The sequence below is a fragment of the Sinocyclocheilus anshuiensis genome, unplaced genomic scaffold (genome assembly GCF_001515605.1).
Source record: "Sinocyclocheilus anshuiensis isolate Anshui unplaced genomic scaffold, SAMN03320099.WGS_v1.1 scaffold3299, whole genome shotgun sequence".
NCBI lineage: Eukaryota > Metazoa > Chordata > Actinopteri > Cypriniformes > Cyprinidae > Sinocyclocheilus > Sinocyclocheilus anshuiensis.
Window position 1 is genome coordinate 42,413 of NW_015542620.1, and position 20,206 is coordinate 62,618.

A 20,206-nucleotide genomic window follows, 5' to 3' on the forward strand; every position below is an offset into this window, starting at 1 on the left:
GCCAGCCTAAGGCACACCTGTGCAATAATCATGCTGTCTAATCAGCATCTTGATATGCCACACCTGTGAGGTGGATGGATTATCTCGGCAAAGGAGAAGTGCTCACTAACACAGATTGACAGATTTGTGAACAATATTTGAGAGAAATAGGCCTTTTGTGTACATAGAAAAAGTCTTAGATCTTTCAGTTCAGCTCATGAAAAATGGGGGCAAAAACAAAAGTGTTGCATTTATAATTTTGTTCAGTGTATATATATGACATTGTTAATTGTCATTAATTAATCGATTGTATTAAATAAATTATAGATGCATACTATGTTTGATGGTCGCCGTGATTTTGCCAAGTAAGACATGTTCCTGGATCAACATTACTGTCCAAAAATACAGATTTAACTCAATCCCCACTCCTAAACCTAAACCTTAATCCAGGAACATGTTGTACTTGGTCAAATCACGCTCACCGAAAATGATGTCATAGTGTGCAATCCTATCCACCTTTTGCTGAATGCAGAAATCTCACCCGACTCAATGAAACAATGCTTTATATGCAGTCTCTGGTGTTTCTAGTCAAATTAACATTTTCAGAGCTTGATTCCTAAAAAAATCATTGAAGGTTACGAAGAATGCTGGTAAATAAACCAAAAATCTCCATTTGAAGGAAAAAATGGTACATTTCATTTGGAATAATGCATTGATTTTTCTTTTCCATTCGATTACAATTAATAAAATAAGAAAGATTTAAAAAGGATGCAAAAGTATACCATAATATTATAGTAAACGAGGTCCAAATCACTATTTTCCAAGTCTTCTGATAATCTTCTCCTCCAGTGGGCTGTGAGTTTACTCAAGAATTAAATTCCATCTGATTTCTGAGTCATTTGGACTGGTTTTGTGAACTTGATCAACTGATTGATTTACAATTAAAACAATTTGTTCATGAATCGGACATCACTACTTCTCTCTTCATCAGTCAACATTTTGACTGATTGTCACACAAAATTGGTTTCAGAAGATGTCATATGAACCGCTGTTATGGTGCTTTTATGGTATTTTGGAGCTTGACAGCCCCAGTTCTCATTTTCTATTATAGTATATAAAAGAGTGGCCAGAATATTCTTCACAAATCACATGCCCTTCACAAAAAAAATAACAAATAAAATAAAATAAATAAATAAAAAGTTGTACGTGTTGAATGATACGAGTTTTAAGGGAAGAAAATGACAGAATTTTCATTTTTTGGTTGAACTATTCCTTTAAACTCACCAAAACAGTTTAGATTACAACAGAGGTTTTCAAACCACTCCAGTGTTCACTAAGTTATAAGCTGGTATTCCATTCCAAACATGGCCATTGTTTAGTTGTGACTAGTTACTTCTACTGGGAACAGTTATGGAGATTATCATAAAGATCCCAGCTATAACTAGAGAGCTCTGGTGGCTGAGGTAAGAAATGCATGATGTTGATGCAAAATTAGTTGTTTTTCTTCAAAATTGTACTTTGCAGAAAAAAAAAAAAAAAAAAACTTTTTTGTCAGCCACCCCTCAAAAACAGCCAACAACAGAAGTTGTTAATGTAAAGGTGAGAAACATGAGGAACAGATCTCACAGATCGATGTGTCTGGTGGTGAAGATGCTGATGAGCCACTGCAGATCCAGAATCTTAAAGGGCAACAGAATGAGGTGAGTCGTCTCATCCATGTCCACAGCGCTCTCGGGGTAGATGACACGGTGAGTGGTCTTAGACCCCACGTCCTGCTCAAAACCTTTTGTTGGGCCCTCATTCATCCTGAGATAAAAACACACAGATATACAAAGTTTGGGTATATGATAAGAGTATTTATTACATTTACATTTACATTACATTTAGTCATTTAGCAGACACTTTTATCCAAAGTGACTTACAAATCAGGACAATGGAAGCAATCAAAATCAACAAGAGAAAAAAGATTAGAGAAGCTAGTGTTTGTTTTTTTTTTGAAAGAAAACAAGCAGTACTTATGTTAGCAGATGTAAATTTACAATTTATGCCACAGTGTTGGCCAAATTAGCATTAGGGCCTTTCACACCGCAGGAACCTTTTCATAGTACCAGAACTAATTGTGGAACTACCCACTTTTTGGCGTTTATTCCGATCACAGCGTCCTCCATCCTCCTGTTGTTAATGTTGTTGAACGCCGCGCACAAATGACGTCGCTGTCGACCAGTTCCTAGTACACACTGTCGGTGCGAATGCAACCCTTTAAATGGTACTGGGAAATAGTTCGCGCAAAATCGTCCCAGTACTTTAGTACTGTCCATTTAGTTCTGGAACTAAAGCGGTGCGAAAGGCCCTATTGTCTGTTTTCTGTGACAGTTGATTCATTTAGTACCTTATAACGAAGTCTTGTGAATCTATGAGCGCACCATAATGGGATCCGATGAGGTTGCCCGAGTTGCCCACTACAGCACAGGTTCTGCAGCGGCTGGGACTGGTGTCGGAGTAGTGATCTTTATCTGGGAAGAGGGAAAACAACACCTCCACCACTTTTTTATAGTCGGCTACAGTTGATTCATTTTGTAGACTCTGTTAAACATTTGAAAACAATGTGACAAAATTAGGAGTTACATGTAAAAGTGATTATTGTTGTGCTGTTATACATTTAACAAAATCAAGAGACTGACATGTCATATGTATACAGTGATGTAACGGTACATCTTTCATAGCACCAAACAGAGCAAGCAAAGTCCCTTTTAAGGAAATGTTTCTATGCAAACCAGAGCTTCTAAGAGCAGCTGGACTGAGATGATGTCTTCACTAATAGGCGATTGGCTCTTTTATTTAGAAGGCGGGACTTATTCTGCGCTGTCTTTGTATGTTGGGAAGGCAGTGTGCGGTTTACTGTGTGACGTCAGACACCTTCAGTTTCCTGGTGAGCCGAGAGCTCAGAGTACCTTGTGGTGTTTCCAGCATTTAGACTGAAATTGGTGAAATTTTCAACAAGCAACAAATACATTTAGATTAATGAAGCTTTTTTCATCTCCACTTGAACAGGGAGACTAATAAATTAAAGTTTTTAACAGTACTGAATCGTGAAACTTCTCTTTTATGGGCTTTTTGCCCTAATATTATCTACAGGATAATCAAAGGGTAATAGGAAAGAAGTGGGACAGTGACAGGCTATGAGCGCCAGCCAGACATGAACCTGCATGCCAGCGAGAACACAACAACTCTTTTGATCTATTACTATTAGAGTTTATGCTGGTCCTTTTGCTGGTTTATGCTGGTCATGTGCTGGCAAAGGACCAGCATAAACCAGCAAAGGACCAGCTTAAACCAGCATCCCAACGTCAAAACATACCTAACCAGCATATGCTGTTTTTTTTCAACAGGGTGGTTCCTGCCAATTGTATGCAAAAAAGTGTTCCTGTAGTTCAGATGCTAGCAATACCTAGGTCATGGGTTCAACTTTGAGGGAGCACACATATTTTAAAAATATGTACCTCAAATGCACTCTATGAATGTTTAAATGTAATTCAAAAAGAATTAGCCTGCTGTTTAAAATAGTTTTGGATAAAACCCCCAAGTCCAATGAACAGGCTATAGGCCTACCACAGAGGACCTCAGTGCCGGATTAATAAAGAGCACAGCTACTGTTACACACTGTGATTCAGACTGAAGAGACTTGTCCTTACCTTCCACCACCAATAGGTGTGGAAATCCAGTGGGCTGTTCTTGGTGTTAAGTGTCACGTTAGCAGAGGGTTTATATCGTTGAGAAAACCACAAAAGACCCTCCGAATCCATTGCGCAGTTACAGACACATGCATCTGTGTGAAAACTCCAGGTAGATGTTTGACAGAAGAGAACTATACAGATAGTGCTGGCGACACTGACAAACACAACGACTTGTCGAAGAGTTCTTTTGTTAATCATCATTATGTGTGTTGTTTGAATGAAATGTGTTCGATGTTTTCTCTCTGAAAGTAGAGAAAGAAAGAGTAAAAAAAATAATCTTATTAGACCGATGTGTTCTGTCTAATGATCACACTCTCTCTGCATTCATTGTCAACTTTAACTATTACACATTTTCATCTTAAACTACACAGGAAAAATTCATATAGCCAAATGTGCTGTTGTATTCTATTATTAACAGTATCAGTATAATTGTTCATATCAGTGTAATTGTTTCCATTAAAAAAAAAGGCTCAGGACCTGATCAGACAGAACACGTTTTTTCAAGTTTGATAACATGAGGCACACTGCACTGCCTTTTTTTTGGTTTGACTTATTTCAAAGACTACAGAATACCCAAGAAGTGTCACTGGTATAGTTTTGAATGGGGGGAAAATGCAACGCTCAATATGGCCGCTCTCTTGAAGGAAGCCCTGCCTTCTGAGTAAAAGAGACTATTGCTAATCGGTAAAGTCATCGCGTCATTGCAGCTGCCGTTAGAAGTCCCGGTTGCTATAGAAACAGTCAGGGTTCGGAGACGTGCGCTCAGGACTGCGCATGCGCACTGGCTGATCTAGCCTGAAAAATACGCTTTTTTGACGCTATTTGAGCAAAAGAAACAACATTTATGAGACAGTTGTCAGATTTCATTGGTGATTTCAAATATGAAATGTAATCTTAAGCTTGGTGAACAGTTTACAATTTGATCCTTCCCCATTCAAAGAGATAGGAGCTGCACTTGCATGCCTGAGAGGCGTTTCAAAGATGGCTGCCGAGTGAAATTACTTGTCTTAAAGGGACTTTGCATTTTTTAATTTAGAAAAGAGCAGTGCGCTGCGGGGTGTTTTTATGTTGCCAGGCAACGACCAAATCAGGTGTCCTGTAATCAAGGATTATAGCACGAGCGCTCTAAAATCTTTGGTTTGCTGTTAAGTAAACTGTCATATTAGCAGAAACTTTAAAAAAATACAGCTCTGCGTGACCCGTGACAGCCAGCACAAGTTTCTCCTCCATTATTTCAGTCTCCAGATGTACCAAGCAACTGTAAACTTCCGTCACACAACGGAAGGTCCGCCTCTCCATTCATTCGATTGGACAATGGAAAAAAAAAAAAAAAAATGTCGGGGGTTTTCCTGCTCAGAATTGATTTTTTTTTTTTCAACTTCAGCACTCAGAGCACTCCTACAAAAACACGAGGCGCAGCAGGTGGCTAAAATGCACAAAACGCTCACTGCCAATAGAAAACAATTTAAAAAAGGCGCCTCTCACTAAAAAATAAAAAAACAAACAAAAAAAAAACACATTCTGTCTGACCGGGACCTTAGGCTACATTATAGGCTCATCTTACCAATTAAGATATATTACTTTCATTTACAATTTAAAGTTTACTCTCAATACATCTGAAGAGAAACAGATATACAAGCAGGCTGGTAAAACTGAAACAAAGTCCAGAGATCTGTTACCTGTGAGAGGAATCTGTAAACAAATGATCTGTTCTTCCGTCTGTTAACCAGCTTCCATTTTGAAGAGTTTAGTTTACTGAGAAAGCATGCCCGTGTGAGCCCTCACTAATGACTTTTGAAGTCAGAGTCTTAGATGACTTAGTAAGACATAGGAGAGTGATCACTACAGTACAGTGAGTCGGGTGAAAATATGAATATGTAAGCAGCACAGTTACACTAAAACTCTAGCATGTGAACAGCAGGCACGTTTGACCAGTTTAACCTGATTCTACACACGCACCCTCTTGTAACATATTATGTTTCATATATTACGCCAAAAGGAAAAGAAAAAGGGGGAGGCACTGTTTTATTATTTAATTTACATGACTGAACCAAAGCTCTGCATATTTTGCATGTCTCTCTTAATTAACACACCTGATTCAGATAACCAGCTCGTTAGAAGAGAGCTCCATGCATGAACTGTGTTCCAATTGAGGACTACCCGACATTCAAAATACATCCTATAGGTTACTGTCTTGTCCTTCAGAATGTGCGTCCCTGTCAGGGGCGTAGCCATCATTTCAGAAGTGAGGGGGAAAGAAGATACTGTAATCTATATGACCTACCAGTCAACAGTTTTTGAACAGTAAGATTTTTAATGTTTTATAAAGAAATCTCTCAGACCGCCAGAGACGGTCAATACATGATGGAAAGGAGTCGCATCTCACGCATCACATCGAGAATCTCGTATTAATTCAGTCACACGTGACTTTGACCGATGACCTGTCGGAAGCTATATCAGCTCCTGACTACGTCATGGTCGGTCTCTTTGTCATTCTCTCGGAGAGATCTCGTTTGAGCGTGCACAGCTTTTGGGTTGGTGTTCGCTCCCCGCGATAGCTGTGTCTCAAAAGAGCAAAGACAGTGCTATTGCGTTGAATTATATTGGATTCGTCGTTGGGTTTTTGGATTGGATTTATTGGACCCATTGGTTATCCAAGGTCCTTAAACAAGCGGTGTTCCAGCTGCTGTGTTGAGTACTATTGGACCTTATTGGTTTACCAAGGTTCTGTGTTCACCGCATACCTGTGCACTCAGACTATTGTTGCGCTCACTGGTAAACCAGGGTGTCGGTTATTGTGTGCGGTTACTCTGGCGACCACGTAACGCGTTATTTCAGTACTGTATTATAAATATTATTAACCCATTGGTTGACCAGGGTTACTTTCCTAAAGGCATAGGCACTATGGCTGCTTCCTGTTCTACATGTTCAGACCTATGGACCTATGGACCTTATGGATGCACATATTCACTGCCCTGGCTGTTTGGGCATCGACCATCTTAAGGAGGCTTTAACTGACCCTTGCCCAGAATGTAGTCTAATGCCACTGGGAATTAGGCAACAGGGACTGGCAAAGTTTGAAGAGTTCTTACCACCAGTCAAGACTAGGATTCAGACAGGTAGCAAACGCTCAGCTAGCAAAACTGAGGGGCCTCCAAAGAAGAAGCGAACTACGACTGCAGCACTATCCCACCAGGAAGTCAAGTCAAGTCAAGTCACCTTTATTTATATAGCGCTTTTAACAATACAGATTGTGTCAAAGCAACTGAACAGCATTAATCAGGAAAATAGTGTGTCAATAATGCAAAATGACAATAGTAAATACTCATGTTTCAGTTAAAGGCAGTTCATCATTGAATTCAGTGATGTCATCATCCAGCTCAGTTCAGTTTAAATAGTTTCTAGAGAGAAGGTAGTTCAATTAGCTAATGCTGTGCAGGGCATTCGGGCTTTGTTGTCTAGATCATTGCCGTCTGCTACTCAGAGCGCAGATGAGGATGTGAGAGACTCTGTAATTAACGACTTGTTGCCCAAGGTTGTGCCAATGTCCGAATGTCCTAGGGAGGACCTGGACACATTGTCTTTGGCGGCTTCAGATTCACTGGTTACGGATGAGCAGGACTGTTATTTACCCTTGGAGGAGACTTCTTCTGTACACTCTCAGTCTCAGCACTCCCATAACGATGAGGGCTCAGGTCTGCAGGGGGCTGTTCTTTGGTGGCATTTTCATTGCAAGACACTATCAAGATGGCCCTTGCTAAGTTAAATCTGGACCCACCCCCTCCGGCGTTGGGACCTTCAAACCTCTTGCGGCAGTCGGTATTTCCTGATACCTAGCTGCCCTGACTTTACTGAGGTTGTTTTTTCAGCTTTTTGATCTGCTCCTTCTTCCAGACCAGATCGAGCGGCGCACACTTTGGCTGCAATGGCTGATGCCCAGGAGAAAGGTCTTGGTAACATGTCCTCAGTAGAGCCGTTTATTTCTTCATTGATTGTGTCCCCGGATGAAGCCCTTAAGCAGGAGCTATGCTGCCCTAACCCGGAGTTCAGACGTACTGATGATTTGCTGGTTCGTATATATAACACTGTTTCAGGATTGACTCGTATTGGGAATTCTATGGCTCAATTGTTGTTGGAGCTTCATTCGACCATGTCGTCAACAACACAGGATAATGCTTCATCAGAACTGCTTGAGGCTTCTCTACAGGCTTTGGGGTCGATGGCCTTCTCTAGGGGAAAAGCTCTTGGACTTATCACACAAGCTAGACGGCAAGTGTGGCTGGCTCAGTCCAGCCACACCTGCATACTCCCTGACATACTCCCTGAGGTAACCTCCACCAATTGCCATTGGTGCCTGGTCAGATCTTCAGTCCAGCTGCTCAGAAGGCCCTTGAGCGCAGGGTAAGAGCAGCTGAGTCTCGTTGTTGATGTTCCCCGGTGTCGCTAGGGGTTCAGGGTCTGTGAGGGGACAGTTTTCGGCCTCTCAGTTACATCATTGGAGAGGCATTACAGACAACAAGTGGCTTCTCGATACACTTGATAAAGGATATTGTCTTCAGTTCCGTCACAGACCCCCAGTCAGCACCCAGGTTCATCCGACAGTTGTCAAGGATCCGCATCAGGTCCTGGCCCTTTCAAAAGAGATCCAGAACTTGTTGGAAAAGGGTGCAATAGAACCAGTGGACCCCCAGGTCCAACCCAAATATTTTCTTGTTCGGAAGAAGGATGGAAGTTTCAGGCCCATCCTGGATCTCAGGCGCTTAAACAAGGGCCTCAAGCGTCTTCCCTTCCGATTGTAGATGTTCGACATGCAATCGAACCCGGAATGTGGTTCACTTCAGTGGACCTGAAGGATGCATATTTTCATATCCCCATCGCCCCACATCACAGAGGGTTCCTTCGGTTCACTTTTCAAGGCAGAACTTATCAGTTCAGAGTCCTTCCGTTCGGCCTGTCTCTTTCTCCCAGGGTGTTCACACGCGTCATTCAGGTGGCGTTGGAGCCACTTCAACGAGAAGGCATGCTGATTCTTCCGTACCTGGACGATTGGCTGTTGTGCGCCAGATCATACCAACAGGCTGTCGACAACACACAGCGTCTGTTGTTTCATGTAGCCACCTTGGGTCTAAGGGTGAACTTTCAGAAGAGTTGCCTAACCCTAAGCCAGTCAGTGTGTTTTCTGGGAATGCAGTTGGACTCCAGGGCAATGAGAGCTTTCAGAAGGGAGCCCCAATTGGGCCGCCCCCAGCACGCAGGGAGGTGGTAACCATGGATGCCTCCCTCAGCGGGTGGGGAGGACTGTGGCAACACCGAGGTGTACGGGGCAGTTGGTACCCACATTTATTAGACATTTCAGGCAAGAACTGTCAGGGAGACACATTCTGGTAAGGACGGACAATACCACAGTGGTCTTTCTAATCAACCACCAGGGGGGCACCCGGTCCCTACCCTGTCCCCAGTTAAGGCTCCTGGGTTGGGCGTACAAACACTTCCCTTCAGTCAGAGCAAATCACATTCCTGTTGCTGCAACGGTGTGGCAGACTCACTTTCCTGTTCGGGACCGAGACCGGGGGAATGGTGCCTACACAAGGAGGTTGTTCAGACAGTTTGGAAGAATTACGGGACAGCAGCCGTAGACCTTTTTGCCAGCAAGTCGACGACACATTGTCCGCTATGGTTTTCAGCGCAGGAGGAAGAGGGCTCATTGGGACAGGATGCTCTGGCCCACGAATGGCCAGATCTGCTCCTCTATGCCTTTCCTCCAATTCCTCTCCTTTGGTCTGTCCTGAGATGGGCACAGGAGAGGCATCACAGACTCCTTCTAGGGGCTCCTTGATGGTCAGCAATGCCTTGGTTCAGCCTCCTGCTGACTCTGACAACTGGTCTGCCTCAGCCGCTGCCAGTTCGGAAGGATCTGCTGTCACAAATGGAGGGAGTGTTGTGGCATCTCTTCCCAGACAGGTTGAAATTGTATATCTGGTCCCTGGGGTTGAGAGGATGCTATCCCAGTGTTCAGCGGGAGTGAGGAATACAGTCATGAGTGCTAGGGCTCCTTCAACATGCCGCACTTATGCGAGTAAGTGGAAGCAGTTTGTCTCTTGGTGCGCAGACCTTTTAGTCCAAGTGATTGCCCAGTCAGTGTGGTGTTGGACTTCCTGCAGTATTTGTTGGATGCCCTGTCAGCCCACCGGGACCCTGTGGATCAGGTATCAATCAGTGCGAATAGACTAGTGGTGGCTTTTCTTAAAGGGGCTGTACGTCTGAAGCCGCCAGTACGGGCAGTTTGTACCCAGTGGGATTTACAGGTGGTATTGGACAGGTTGTGTTTGGCACCCTATGAGCCTGTTGAGCAAGCAGACATAAGGAGCCTCTCTATGAAGACAGCATTTCTGTTGGTCATAACGTCAGCCAGAAGAGTCAGCGAGTTGCATGCATTGTCGGTGAGCTCGCGGTTTCTCAGGTGGGGACCAGAGGACAGTCATGTTACACTCTGGCCGAATCCAGCCTTTCAGCCCAAGGTATTGTCGCCTCAGTTCATAAATCAACCTATTCAGCTGGCAGCGTTCACGCAGGATGGAAGGGCCTCGCGGGCAGCCCTATGCCCAGTCCATATGTTGAAGCAGTATGTATTGAGGACTGCCTCATGGCGTGTCACGGACCAGCTTTTTGTCTGTTTTGGACCCGGCAAGAAAGGTGCACCTTTGTCGAAACAAAGGCTTGCTCACTGGGTGGCGGACTCTATTGTTGAAGCATATCGTGTGACAGGTCGTGTATTGCCTGCAACTGTTAAATGTCATTCCACTCGGGCAGTGGCCACTTCTTATGCAGCATTATGTGGTGAACCTCTTTCGGAAATATGTGCGGCAGCTACATGGGCATCACCTTGCACATGCACAAGATTTTATCGACTTAACGTGGCTCCTTCTTCTGTGATCAGTTCTGCCATATTTACAGAAGATGTTTGAGCTTATATCCTCGTGACTTGGCTGTATTCGTCTTCCACCATGTATTGACCGTCTCTGGCGGTCTGAACAGTGGAAGACCGCCAGAGTCTCTGGTCACTCGGATTGAGAATGACTATGAGACCGACCGTGACGTAGTCAGGAGCTGATATAGCTTCCGACAGGTCATCGGTCAAAGTCACGTGTGACTGAATTAATACGAGATTCTGGATGTGATGCGTGAGACACGACTCCTTTCCACCATGTATTGACCGTCTCTGGTGGTCTTCCACCGTTCATAGAACCACGGTTACTCCAGTAACCCGCGTTTTATAGCAAAAGCAGATAACTCCACATTTCATGTTTTAGAGTTTTAAAAAAACACTCGTTTAATCGTTGTAATCTCCTCAGATGACAATGTAGATGCCTGACAAACGCTGTTGTTGTTGTGATCATAAACCGTATGGATGTGATTACACGCAATACACGGAGCTTTCCCTCACCATTGTAACACGCTGCTTTTGCAAGGTTACGTGAAAACGTTTCATCTTTTATTTTCCTTTTTCGCCCTGAAGAAGATATCACTGGTTCTTCAAGTTCGTCGAAATTATCCATCCTCGATCACTTTTAGTCAGCTTTGACGAAACTCCTCTCAGCTAGCACGTGAATGTAGCCTTGTCACCTGACCTGAATACTAAAAATCCTTTTTATAACCCAATAAAGAAACAAATATTCAAAATTAGTGAGTTTCTTTGCATTTTCCAAATAGTTTTCCAGCATACTGTATGAAGCATTCCCAAAAATGGAGGGTTTGAGAGGAGGATGGATGCTTTATAAGACTACTGGTGACTTTATATTTTCTTTATTACCACTTGAGTCAGTATGTTTTGGGTTATAAAAACATGTCATGTTCATTTTATCTTTGTTTATAGGGGGTGTGGTGTAAGATGGCTAAACATTATTCCTCCAGACTCAGAAGGTTACACTGGACCCCAAATCAAATCTGCCTCTGCATCTGGAAAGACAATGTTGTATGTAGTTCCTCTACAAGAGGAACTGGACCTTAATCCTCTCCCAAATGATGCCAGAGAATAAAAATAAAATGCCAAAGGCTACTTGCCAAATGTGCAACAAAAGCATGCCCCTGCAGGTGCTTGGTCTCCACATTCAGGTTTGCAAGTCACATGATTCAACATCTTCAAATTAAGAGGTAATGGATTAATGCTGTCTAATTATTTGCTGATTTTATGATGGGTTTTGGTGCATGTGTTTTGACTAAATGTTTAATTTTTATTAATGTAACATTCCATGTTGATTTTATAATAAATCTATTACTGTGTTCAGACTTTCAAATGGATACCAAATGATTTCAGTGTATGTTTATGTCAGCAGATTGCTAATCATATACTTATGATGAAGTACTTTGTATGAAACCGTTTTAATGTCTTTGTTTTTGGAGCAGACAGAAGTTCAGTTCGTCTCAGAAAGCAATTTGGATGAGCTGAAAAAAGACAAATTTCCATCTGAGGTAATGTGGCTTTAAAATTATCTAGCCCTAATTAAAATGTTCTCTAATCCATGGTGCTATTATATCATTTAACATTTTCTTGTTTGTAGTCTGTTTTACCACGCCCAATATGTCAGCTGAAGTTTCCTGTGGACAGTCTTGAACTACATGCCAGCCTGTGTGGAGAACAACATCTATGTGAGTAACACAAACTTTAGGAAACATAGTTCTTGGAAACAAATATGTTCAATATGTTCATCAATTCAGCCCCAAGTGCTTTAATGCCACATGTGCCACTTTAAAATGAAAACTCTATTCTCTCCACATTACAGTGGAGTCTCCAGATCACAGCTCTTTTATGCACAATGATGATTCTTGTATTACTGACGATACAACAGGCAATTCAAGCTCTCCACAAGTATGGTAAACTTTTCATTTAAAACAGTCTAAACAGTTTCATTAAGTGTTACAATGTATATGGTGTTCACCATCTCAATATCTCCTGCCACATTCTAGAAGATCTTCTGGAGCTGCTTGTTGGCCGAGTAAATGCAGAAAACCAGTTTCGCATTTGTGTTTCACTAGAGAGGGGGCTCAAGTAGTGGCAAAGACAGAAAAAAGGAAATCCAGTCAACCAGCTAAAGGTAACCTTCATTGGTGAAGCTGGAGTCGACTCTACTGCTTTACGAAAGGAGTTTCTTACAGGCAAGTTATTAAGTATAATAAAAGTGGAAAAGCTGTAACAAAAAGAAATACAATTTATCTGTGTAATTCACACACTGTTTTTTCTCAATATATTATTCAAAGAAACAATCAGTGGCATTGAAATAAGCCTCTTCTTGGGTCAGAGAGCAAAGAGTCCACAGTGCTCCAACAATGACCTTGACAATGGTCTCTTCAGGTTTGTGATGTTGTAGCAAAATGTTTAAATTATATGTGTAATGGCAATGACTGAGTGCTTTTTAAAACATCACTTTGGAATAATAGGACTGCTGGAGAGATCTTTGCAGTCAGCTTAGCTCAAGGTGGCCCAGCCCCATGTTTCATGCGAGAGTGGTGCTACTTTTACCTCACTACTGAGGAAGTTGATGTCCTCAGAATTTGCAAGGACGATGTAGATAATATTGAATACTCCCTGTTGATCTCAAAGGTAACTTCACTCTGAATACTGCCTAATAGTTACAAGCAGTATATTGCATTGTTGGTTTGCATATTTCCACAGAGTAATAACAGAGTCAATTTGGCATTTTGTTGTCACTGACAGTTTTTCTTTAGGTTGAAGAGGCAACTGATCTGACAGAATTCACAGATGAAATGATCAGCTGTGAATACACAGGAGCACTCAACATAGAACAAAAAGATGCCATAATTCGGTGAATATGGAACATACTTTCCCTTTTAAGCAGTCTGTGTCATGAATGACAGAATTTGGAAGACTGTTCAATGTTACATTCAGTCAAATTAAATTTAACTTGTTAACCTTAATTACTTAACTTACAACTTAAAACAAACTTATGCTGTATTACTAGATTTACTAGATTTGCAGTCATTTGTAAGTAGTAGTAATTTACTGGATTTGTTATTATTATTAAATTTGTCACTTTTGTTTTTCTCCACATGGATGTGATTACACGCAATACACGGAGCTTTCCCTCACCATTGTAACACGCTGCTTTTGCAAGGTTACGTGAAAACGTTTCATCTTTTATTTTCCTTTTTCGCCCTGAAGAAGATATCACTGGTTCTTCAAGTTCGTCGAAATTATCCATCCTCGATCACTTTTAGTCAGCTTTGACGAAACTCCTCTCAGCTAGCACGTGAATGTAGCCTTGTCACCTGACCTGAATACTAAAAATCCTTTTTATAACCCAATAAAGAAACAAATATTCAAAATTAGTGAGTTTCTTTGCATTTTCCAAATAGTTTTCCAGCATACTGTATGAAGCATTCCCAAAAATGGAGGGTTTGAGAGGAGGATGGATGCTTTATAAGACTACTGGTGACTTTATATTTTCTTTATTACCACTTGAGTCAGTATGTTTTGGGTTATAAAAACATGTCATGTTCATTTTATCTTTGTTTATAGGGGGTGTGGTGTAAGATGGCTAAACATTATTCCTCCAGACTCAGAAGGTTACACTGGACCCCAAATCAAATCTGCCTCTGCATCTGGAAAGACAATGTTGTATGTAGTTCCTCTACAAGAGGAACTGGACCTTAATCCTCTCCCAAATGATGCCAGAGAATAAAAATAAAATGCCAAAGGCTACTTGCCAAATGTGCAACAAAAGCATGCCCCTGCAGGTGCTTGGTCTCCACATTCAGGTTTGCAAGTCACATGATTCAACATCTTCAAATTAAGAGGTAATGGATTAATGCTGTCTAATTATTTGCTGATTTTATGATGGGTTTTGGTGCATGTGTTTTGACTAAATGTTTAATTTTTATTAATGTAACATTCCATGTTGATTTTATAATAAATCTATTACTGTGTTCAGACTTTCAAATGGATACCAAATGATTTCAGTGTATGTTTATGTCAGCAGATTGCTAATCATATACTTATGATGAAGTACTTTGTATGAAACCGTTTTAATGTCTTTGTTTTTGGAGCAGACAGAAGTTCAGTTCGTCTCAGAAAGCAATTTGGATGAGCTGAAAAAAGACAAATTTCCATCTGAGGTAATGTGGCTTTAAAATTATCTAGCCCTAATTAAAATGTTCTCTAATCCATGGTGCTATTATATCATTTAACATTTTCTTGTTTGTAGTCTGTTTTACCACGCCCAATATGTCAGCTGAAGTTTCCTGTGGACAGTCTTGAACTACATGCCAGCCTGTGTGGAGAACAACATCTATGTGAGTAACACAAACTTTAGGAAACATAGTTCTTGGAAACAAATATGTTCAATATGTTCATCAATTCAGCCCCAAGTGCTTTAATGCCACATGTGCCACTTTAAAATGAAAACTCTATTCTCTCCACATTACAGTGGAGTCTCCAGATCACAGCTCTTTTATGCACAATGATGATTCTTGTATTACTGACGATACAACAGGCAATTCAAGCTCTCCACAAGTATGGTAAACTTTTCATTTAAAACAGTCTAAACAGTTTCATTAAGTGTTACAATGTATATGGTGTTCACCATCTCAATATCTCCTGCCACATTCTAGAAGATCTTCTGGAGCTGCTTGTTGGCCGAGTAAATGCAGAAAACCAGTTTCGCATTTGTGTTTCACTAGAGAGGGGGCTCAAGTAGTGGCAAAGACAGAAAAAAGGAAATCCAGTCAACCAGCTAAAGGTAACCTTCATTGGTGAAGCTGGAGTCGACTCTACTGCTTTACGAAAGGAGTTTCTTACAGGCAAGTTATTAAGTATAATAAAAGTGGAAAAGCTGTAACAAAAAGAAATACAATTTATCTGTGTAATTCACACACTGTTTTTTCTCAATATATTATTCAAAGAAACAATCAGTGGCATTGAAATAAGCCTCTTCTTGGGTCAGAGAGCAAAGAGTCCACAGTGCTCCAACAATGACCTTGACAATGGTCTCTTCAGGTTTGTGATGTTGTAGCAAAATGTTTAAATTATATGTGTAATGGCAATGACTGAGTGCTTTTTAAAACATCACTTTGGAATAATAGGACTGCTGGAGAGATCTTTGCAGTCAGCTTAGCTCAAGGTGGCCCAGCCCCATGTTTCATGCGAGAGTGGTGCTACTTTTACCTCACTACTGAGGAAGTTGATGTCCTCAGAATTTGCAAGGACGATGTAGATAATATTGAATACTCCCTGTTGATCTCAAAGGTAACTTCACTCTGAATACTGCCTAATAGTTACAAGCAGTATATTGCATTGTTGGTTTGCATATTTCCACAGAGTAATAACAGAGTCAATTTGGCATTTTGTTGTCACTGACAGTTTTTCTTTAGGTTGAAGAGGCAACTGATCTGACAGAATTCACAGATGAAATGATCAGCTGTGAATACACAGGAGCACTCAACATAGAACAAAAAGATGCCATAATTCGGTGAATATGGAACATACTTTCCCTTTTAAGCAGTCTGTGTCATGAATGACAGAATTTGGAAGACTGTTCAATGTTACATTCAGTCAAATTAAATTTAACTTGTTAACCTTAATTACTTAACTTACAACTTAAAACAAACTTATGCTGTATTACTAGATTTACTAGATTTGCAGTCATTTGTAAGTAGTAGTAATTTACTGGATTTGTTATTATTATTAAATTTGTCACTTTTGTTTTTCTCCACAAGAGCAATTGTTCTCCATGCAACATTTCGAGTTACACCAATGCTTGGAGACTTGCACAAAGGCCTCCAGCTCTATGGATTGCTGGACATACTTAAGGAGCATCCAAATATTTGTAAGAGTCTGTTTGTTCCTGGGGAGGATTGTACAGTAAGTTAAATGTTTGTAACAACATTGTTTTTGGAACCAATTTGTTGTTTACTGACAATTTGTTCTTTTTCCAGCCAGATGCTGACTACATTCTCAGCAGCGTTGCTCCTGAAATGAGTGCGAGAGGAACTTCAAGGGCTTCGGTAGAGAGCAAAATCATAAACTACTTTCAGGACTTCCTTAAAGAAATTGAATGTGGGGGTGGGCTTTGCATTGTATTGCACTTTATTATTATTATTATTATTATTAATCTTAATGTTCTTGATGGGATGGTTTACCCAAAATTAAAATTAAAAAACACTACTCAATCTTAGGCTGTCCAAGATATTACTTTCTTTATCAAAAATGGGATACTGACCTGGGATAGAGAATAAGAGACTTTTAGAAAATGAGATTTGTCCAGTCATTTTAGTGTAACATAGAGTCTCTCAGTCCTTTATTGCGGTATCGCTTGTTTTTTTGTTTTCTTTACACAAAACTATGGAGAGTGCTAAAGATGCAGCAGAAGTGAAAACTGAGCCATCCTACCTCACTGTCCCTAGAGTCATGCAATGGATTACAGACCAGGGGCATAAGCCACTGCTGCTTTCGGAACAGAAGGCTTTTCAGATAGTTTTCCAAATTGATCATGACTGTCAAGTCAGAATGCCACAGCACACCATATGCTACCCAATAGTGAGCGCTTGCACTAATACAGTTACTTTTCCAGTAGCACACATGACAACATATGAAGACTTTAAATGCATCATTGTACAAGCCATAAAATCAGGGGGAGCATTTAGCAGGGTTTAAATATCATGTAGTGCTGGATTTGAGTTAATTTCTAAAAACGATAGCTTTTAGTTTTACAGTTTAACATATATTTCATATCTCAATCTGTTGGAGGTCTGCAGTACGTTGATATCTACATTAAGATACTTAAGTTGCATTTTCTATTCTGAAATGTTTTAAAAGTGAGCCTCAGTTAAGACTTTGTTTCTGGAGTTTATATCTGATTTAAGATATGCAACTTGCATTTTCAGTTCAAATTGTTCAAATCAAGCCGCTGTGTTGTAGAGCTCCCCTTAACTGATTTTATATTTGTTTTAAGGTACTGATGTTGCATTTCATTTATAAGTTACATTTTTTTCCAAGGGAACCTTGGTGAAGAGGTTTGCCACTACAGTAGGTATTTGACAATGTTAATTACAATAATAAAAAAAACGTTTAAAAGTCATTGCTTTTGTTTTATTTTCATGCCAGAGGTGTTTAGTCACATATTTACCACATTAGTTTTATATATATATATATATATATATATATATATTAAAAATTAAAGCTAACAAAAATAAAATTATTTGTTTAATCTCTGTGTGCTAAGTACAGATCAACTTCACAATACTTAAATGACACCATACACTTTACAGGATTCTTTTTTTTTTTTTTTACATAACTTACAGTCTGATGTTTCGAGCTCCAAAGTATGTTATTCAAGAAACTGCTGCCCAAAATGTAACACTGATAAGTAAATAGCTTGGCCAAAGTCTCTGGACTGTGAGACTGGATTAATGGTTGTCCTGAGTCGAGCCATTTCATACACTGTAAAAACGAACAGTGAAATTAATTAAATTTAATTAGTTAACTTCACTCAAATAATAATGAAAGTTCATTGGACTTAATTGAAATAAGTTCTGTAAATTTAAAATGTTGTTGTAGTAAGGTGAACTTAAAATGATTGCGTTTTCTAGTTCCCAGCATGCTTTGCATCAGACAACAAGGAAAATAAATGTAGAAATTAAGTGTTATTTTGTGTGTTTTTACACAAGATTAACATAGAGAGACATAAGTTAGTACTTAAATGTTGTGTTATGTTAGGATTTACATAGGTTTCTGTTATGTTGGTTTTGTAGTGTTACCGTTGTGGTGAAGAGTAGAGCCTGTGGTTAGGTTGAGGATGGACAGCAAAACTTAAAGACTATTTATACTGCATGTTGTTTGACTATTTATATGCAAGTATTGTGAGTCTTTCAGATAACTACATTAATACGTGCTAGTGTGCTGTTACTAGCTAGCACGTAACTATAAAGTTCTGAATGAATGTGCTGTTAATGGAAGCAAGTTGTATATAATTATCATTGTGATGAGTGGGGTGGGACCATGGAAGCGAGGCTTGGCTTGGCTCCCATGGCTCTCAGTCCCGCCCCACTTGTCATAAAACTTTTAAGCTTTACTAACTTAAAAAAATTGAGTTTGTGTACTCAAATATTTTGAGGCAATAAGTTTCCTCAAATGTTTTGAGTATTCGTAACTTACCAGGTTTTACAGTGTACTCTGAGAGCAGACACTCCAACTCAGGGACCACTACTCCAGTGTTCTGCTCCTCCAGTGGGTAAGTGCCGTCTTGCACCAAAATGTTGAGGTCCTGGATTAAAAAACCCCAAAACAAAACAAAAATAATAACAATAATTGAACAGTATAGACAAAACATACATTGTATTGTGCTTTAAAAAAAAAAAAAATTATAATCATACCTCCATGTCACCTAAAACATTGACTCGATTCTGTGCAAGTCCTATTTCCCACAGCTGATTAAGGGGGAAAATTTTGCTCTATATGGATGGAATGATCATTCCATACATCAGTGAAAGTATCTAGGTCTCTTTGGAGGCAGGTAAGAAAAACATAATGTGCACAGAAGAGGTGAAGCGTGTTCACCTAACAGGTACCTAAACAGTTTTAATAACAGATAAGATATCTTGATGTACAACAAGTAACTTCTACAAAAACAATTTACCTGATCAGCTTGTGGTTGGTGTCCAAATGCATTAGGGACAGAGGGGCCTGAACTGAATATGATCTTCTAACAACATGTCCAAGTTGTGACATTCTAGCAAGGACTCCGGCTGAATCAACTCTATTCATAGAGTCTGTAGCAAATTAGCTCAAAAGGGAAATGTATATAAATAATTACAGTTAATTATGTAATTAAATATAATAATTAATAATTAATAAGTATTATATTTAATAATTAAATATAATTATTTATATCAGCTGCCAGTAGTAACTGTAGCAGAATTAAATTGCCATCAACGACCATCAGGAAAACCAGAGAATGAAGCTATGAAATGAGTCAGTTAACCACCTGAGAACTTTTAGAACGGGGTCTACAGCTGATACTAAACCTCTGTTTCGTTTAGTTAAATGTACGATACTTGCATTGCCTTGGCCTGGAACGAGCGTACAGATGCAGTCTCGGATGAAAGTCTTGATGATGGTTTGGAGGTTCGGTGGTGTAGGAGAATCACCTTCTTCCGGGTTTGAAGAGTGATGAACTCCAAAGATGTTCTGACTCAATGGTGATTGGGAGTTTCTTCCCAGTGGAAAGTGCAAAAGAGGTAAGAGAGACATCAGCTGAGATCCTAGGATCTTTGGTGAATGGAAAGACAAGGCCGCAGGCCTAGCAGGAACTTAGGGTGTCCTTAGAAGAGTGCTAGCTCACATCCTCATCTTCTCAGAATCGAACAGAACCGCAGACTGACTGGCTATGTGTTGGAGCCCACCGGCCACGCCCACACCGGCTCAGGCTCTCCACACGGGCCGCAATCAGAAGGTTTTAGCAGAAGACTTAGCAGAAGAAAAC

The 20,206-nt window shown here is 40.3% G+C and overlaps 2 protein-coding genes, 2 long non-coding RNA genes and 1 pseudogene across 4 annotated transcripts in view; 4 read left to right on the forward strand and 1 right to left on the reverse strand.

The window, feature by feature from the left end:
• The window catches only part of LOC107694501 (CMP-N-acetylneuraminate-beta-galactosamide-alpha-2,3-sialyltransferase 1-like), a 15,682-nt gene extending 10,000 nt beyond the window's left edge, over positions 1–5,682 (reverse strand). Inside the window, exons 1-4 of the mRNA XM_016494206.1 lie at positions 5,393–5,682; positions 3,672–3,955; positions 2,369–2,562; positions 1,606–1,785 (exon numbers count right to left, since the gene is read on the reverse strand). Of these exons, the coding sequence (XP_016349692.1) occupies positions 1,606–1,785; positions 2,369–2,562; positions 3,672–3,914 (617 nt within the window). The 5' untranslated portion in view covers positions 3,915–3,955; positions 5,393–5,682. The remainder of the gene's footprint in view (positions 1–1,605; positions 1,786–2,368; positions 2,563–3,671; positions 3,956–5,392) is intronic.
• Positions 5,683–11,838: 6,156 nt separating this feature from the next.
• Positions 11,839–12,577, forward strand: LOC107694504 (uncharacterized). The gene is made up of 4 exons (XR_001634884.1): positions 11,839–11,864; positions 12,117–12,182; positions 12,272–12,359; positions 12,494–12,577. It is a non-coding gene; the product is annotated as an uncharacterized LOC107694504 (long non-coding RNA).
• Positions 12,578–12,632: 55 nt separating this feature from the next.
• Positions 12,633–14,410, forward strand: LOC107694502 (uncharacterized). Its single transcript, XM_016494207.1, has 6 exons — positions 12,633–12,665; positions 12,764–12,866; positions 12,969–13,062; positions 13,149–13,311; positions 13,437–13,534; positions 14,248–14,410. Exons 1-6 carry the CDS (start codon positions 12,633–12,635, stop codon positions 14,408–14,410), a joined length of 654 nt encoding a protein of 217 aa, XP_016349693.1.
• An 89-nt stretch (positions 14,411–14,499) lies between these two features.
• Positions 14,500–15,238, forward strand: LOC107694505 (uncharacterized). Its single transcript, XR_001634885.1, has 4 exons — positions 14,500–14,525; positions 14,778–14,843; positions 14,933–15,020; positions 15,155–15,238. It is a non-coding gene; the product is annotated as an uncharacterized LOC107694505 (long non-coding RNA).
• A 60-nt stretch (positions 15,239–15,298) lies between these two features.
• LOC107694503 (uncharacterized) lies at positions 15,299–17,555 on the forward strand (annotated as a pseudogene).
• The last annotated feature ends 2,651 nt before the right edge of the window (positions 17,556–20,206 follow it).

What these genes read in the sequence shown, in the direction of transcription:
- LOC107694502 (XM_016494207.1), top strand. Translation starts at nt 12,633, where the DNA reads ATGTATATGGTGTTCACCATCTCAATATCTCCT. An exon ending in TCACCATCTCAATATCTCCT is followed by an intron (nt 12,666 to 12,763) that starts GCCACATTCTAG and finishes GGGCTCAAGTAG; the next exon opens with TGGCAAAGACAGAAAAAAGG. An exon ending in ACGAAAGGAGTTTCTTACAG is followed by an intron (nt 12,867 to 12,968) that starts GCAAGTTATTAA and finishes TATTATTCAAAG; the next exon opens with AAACAATCAGTGGCATTGAA.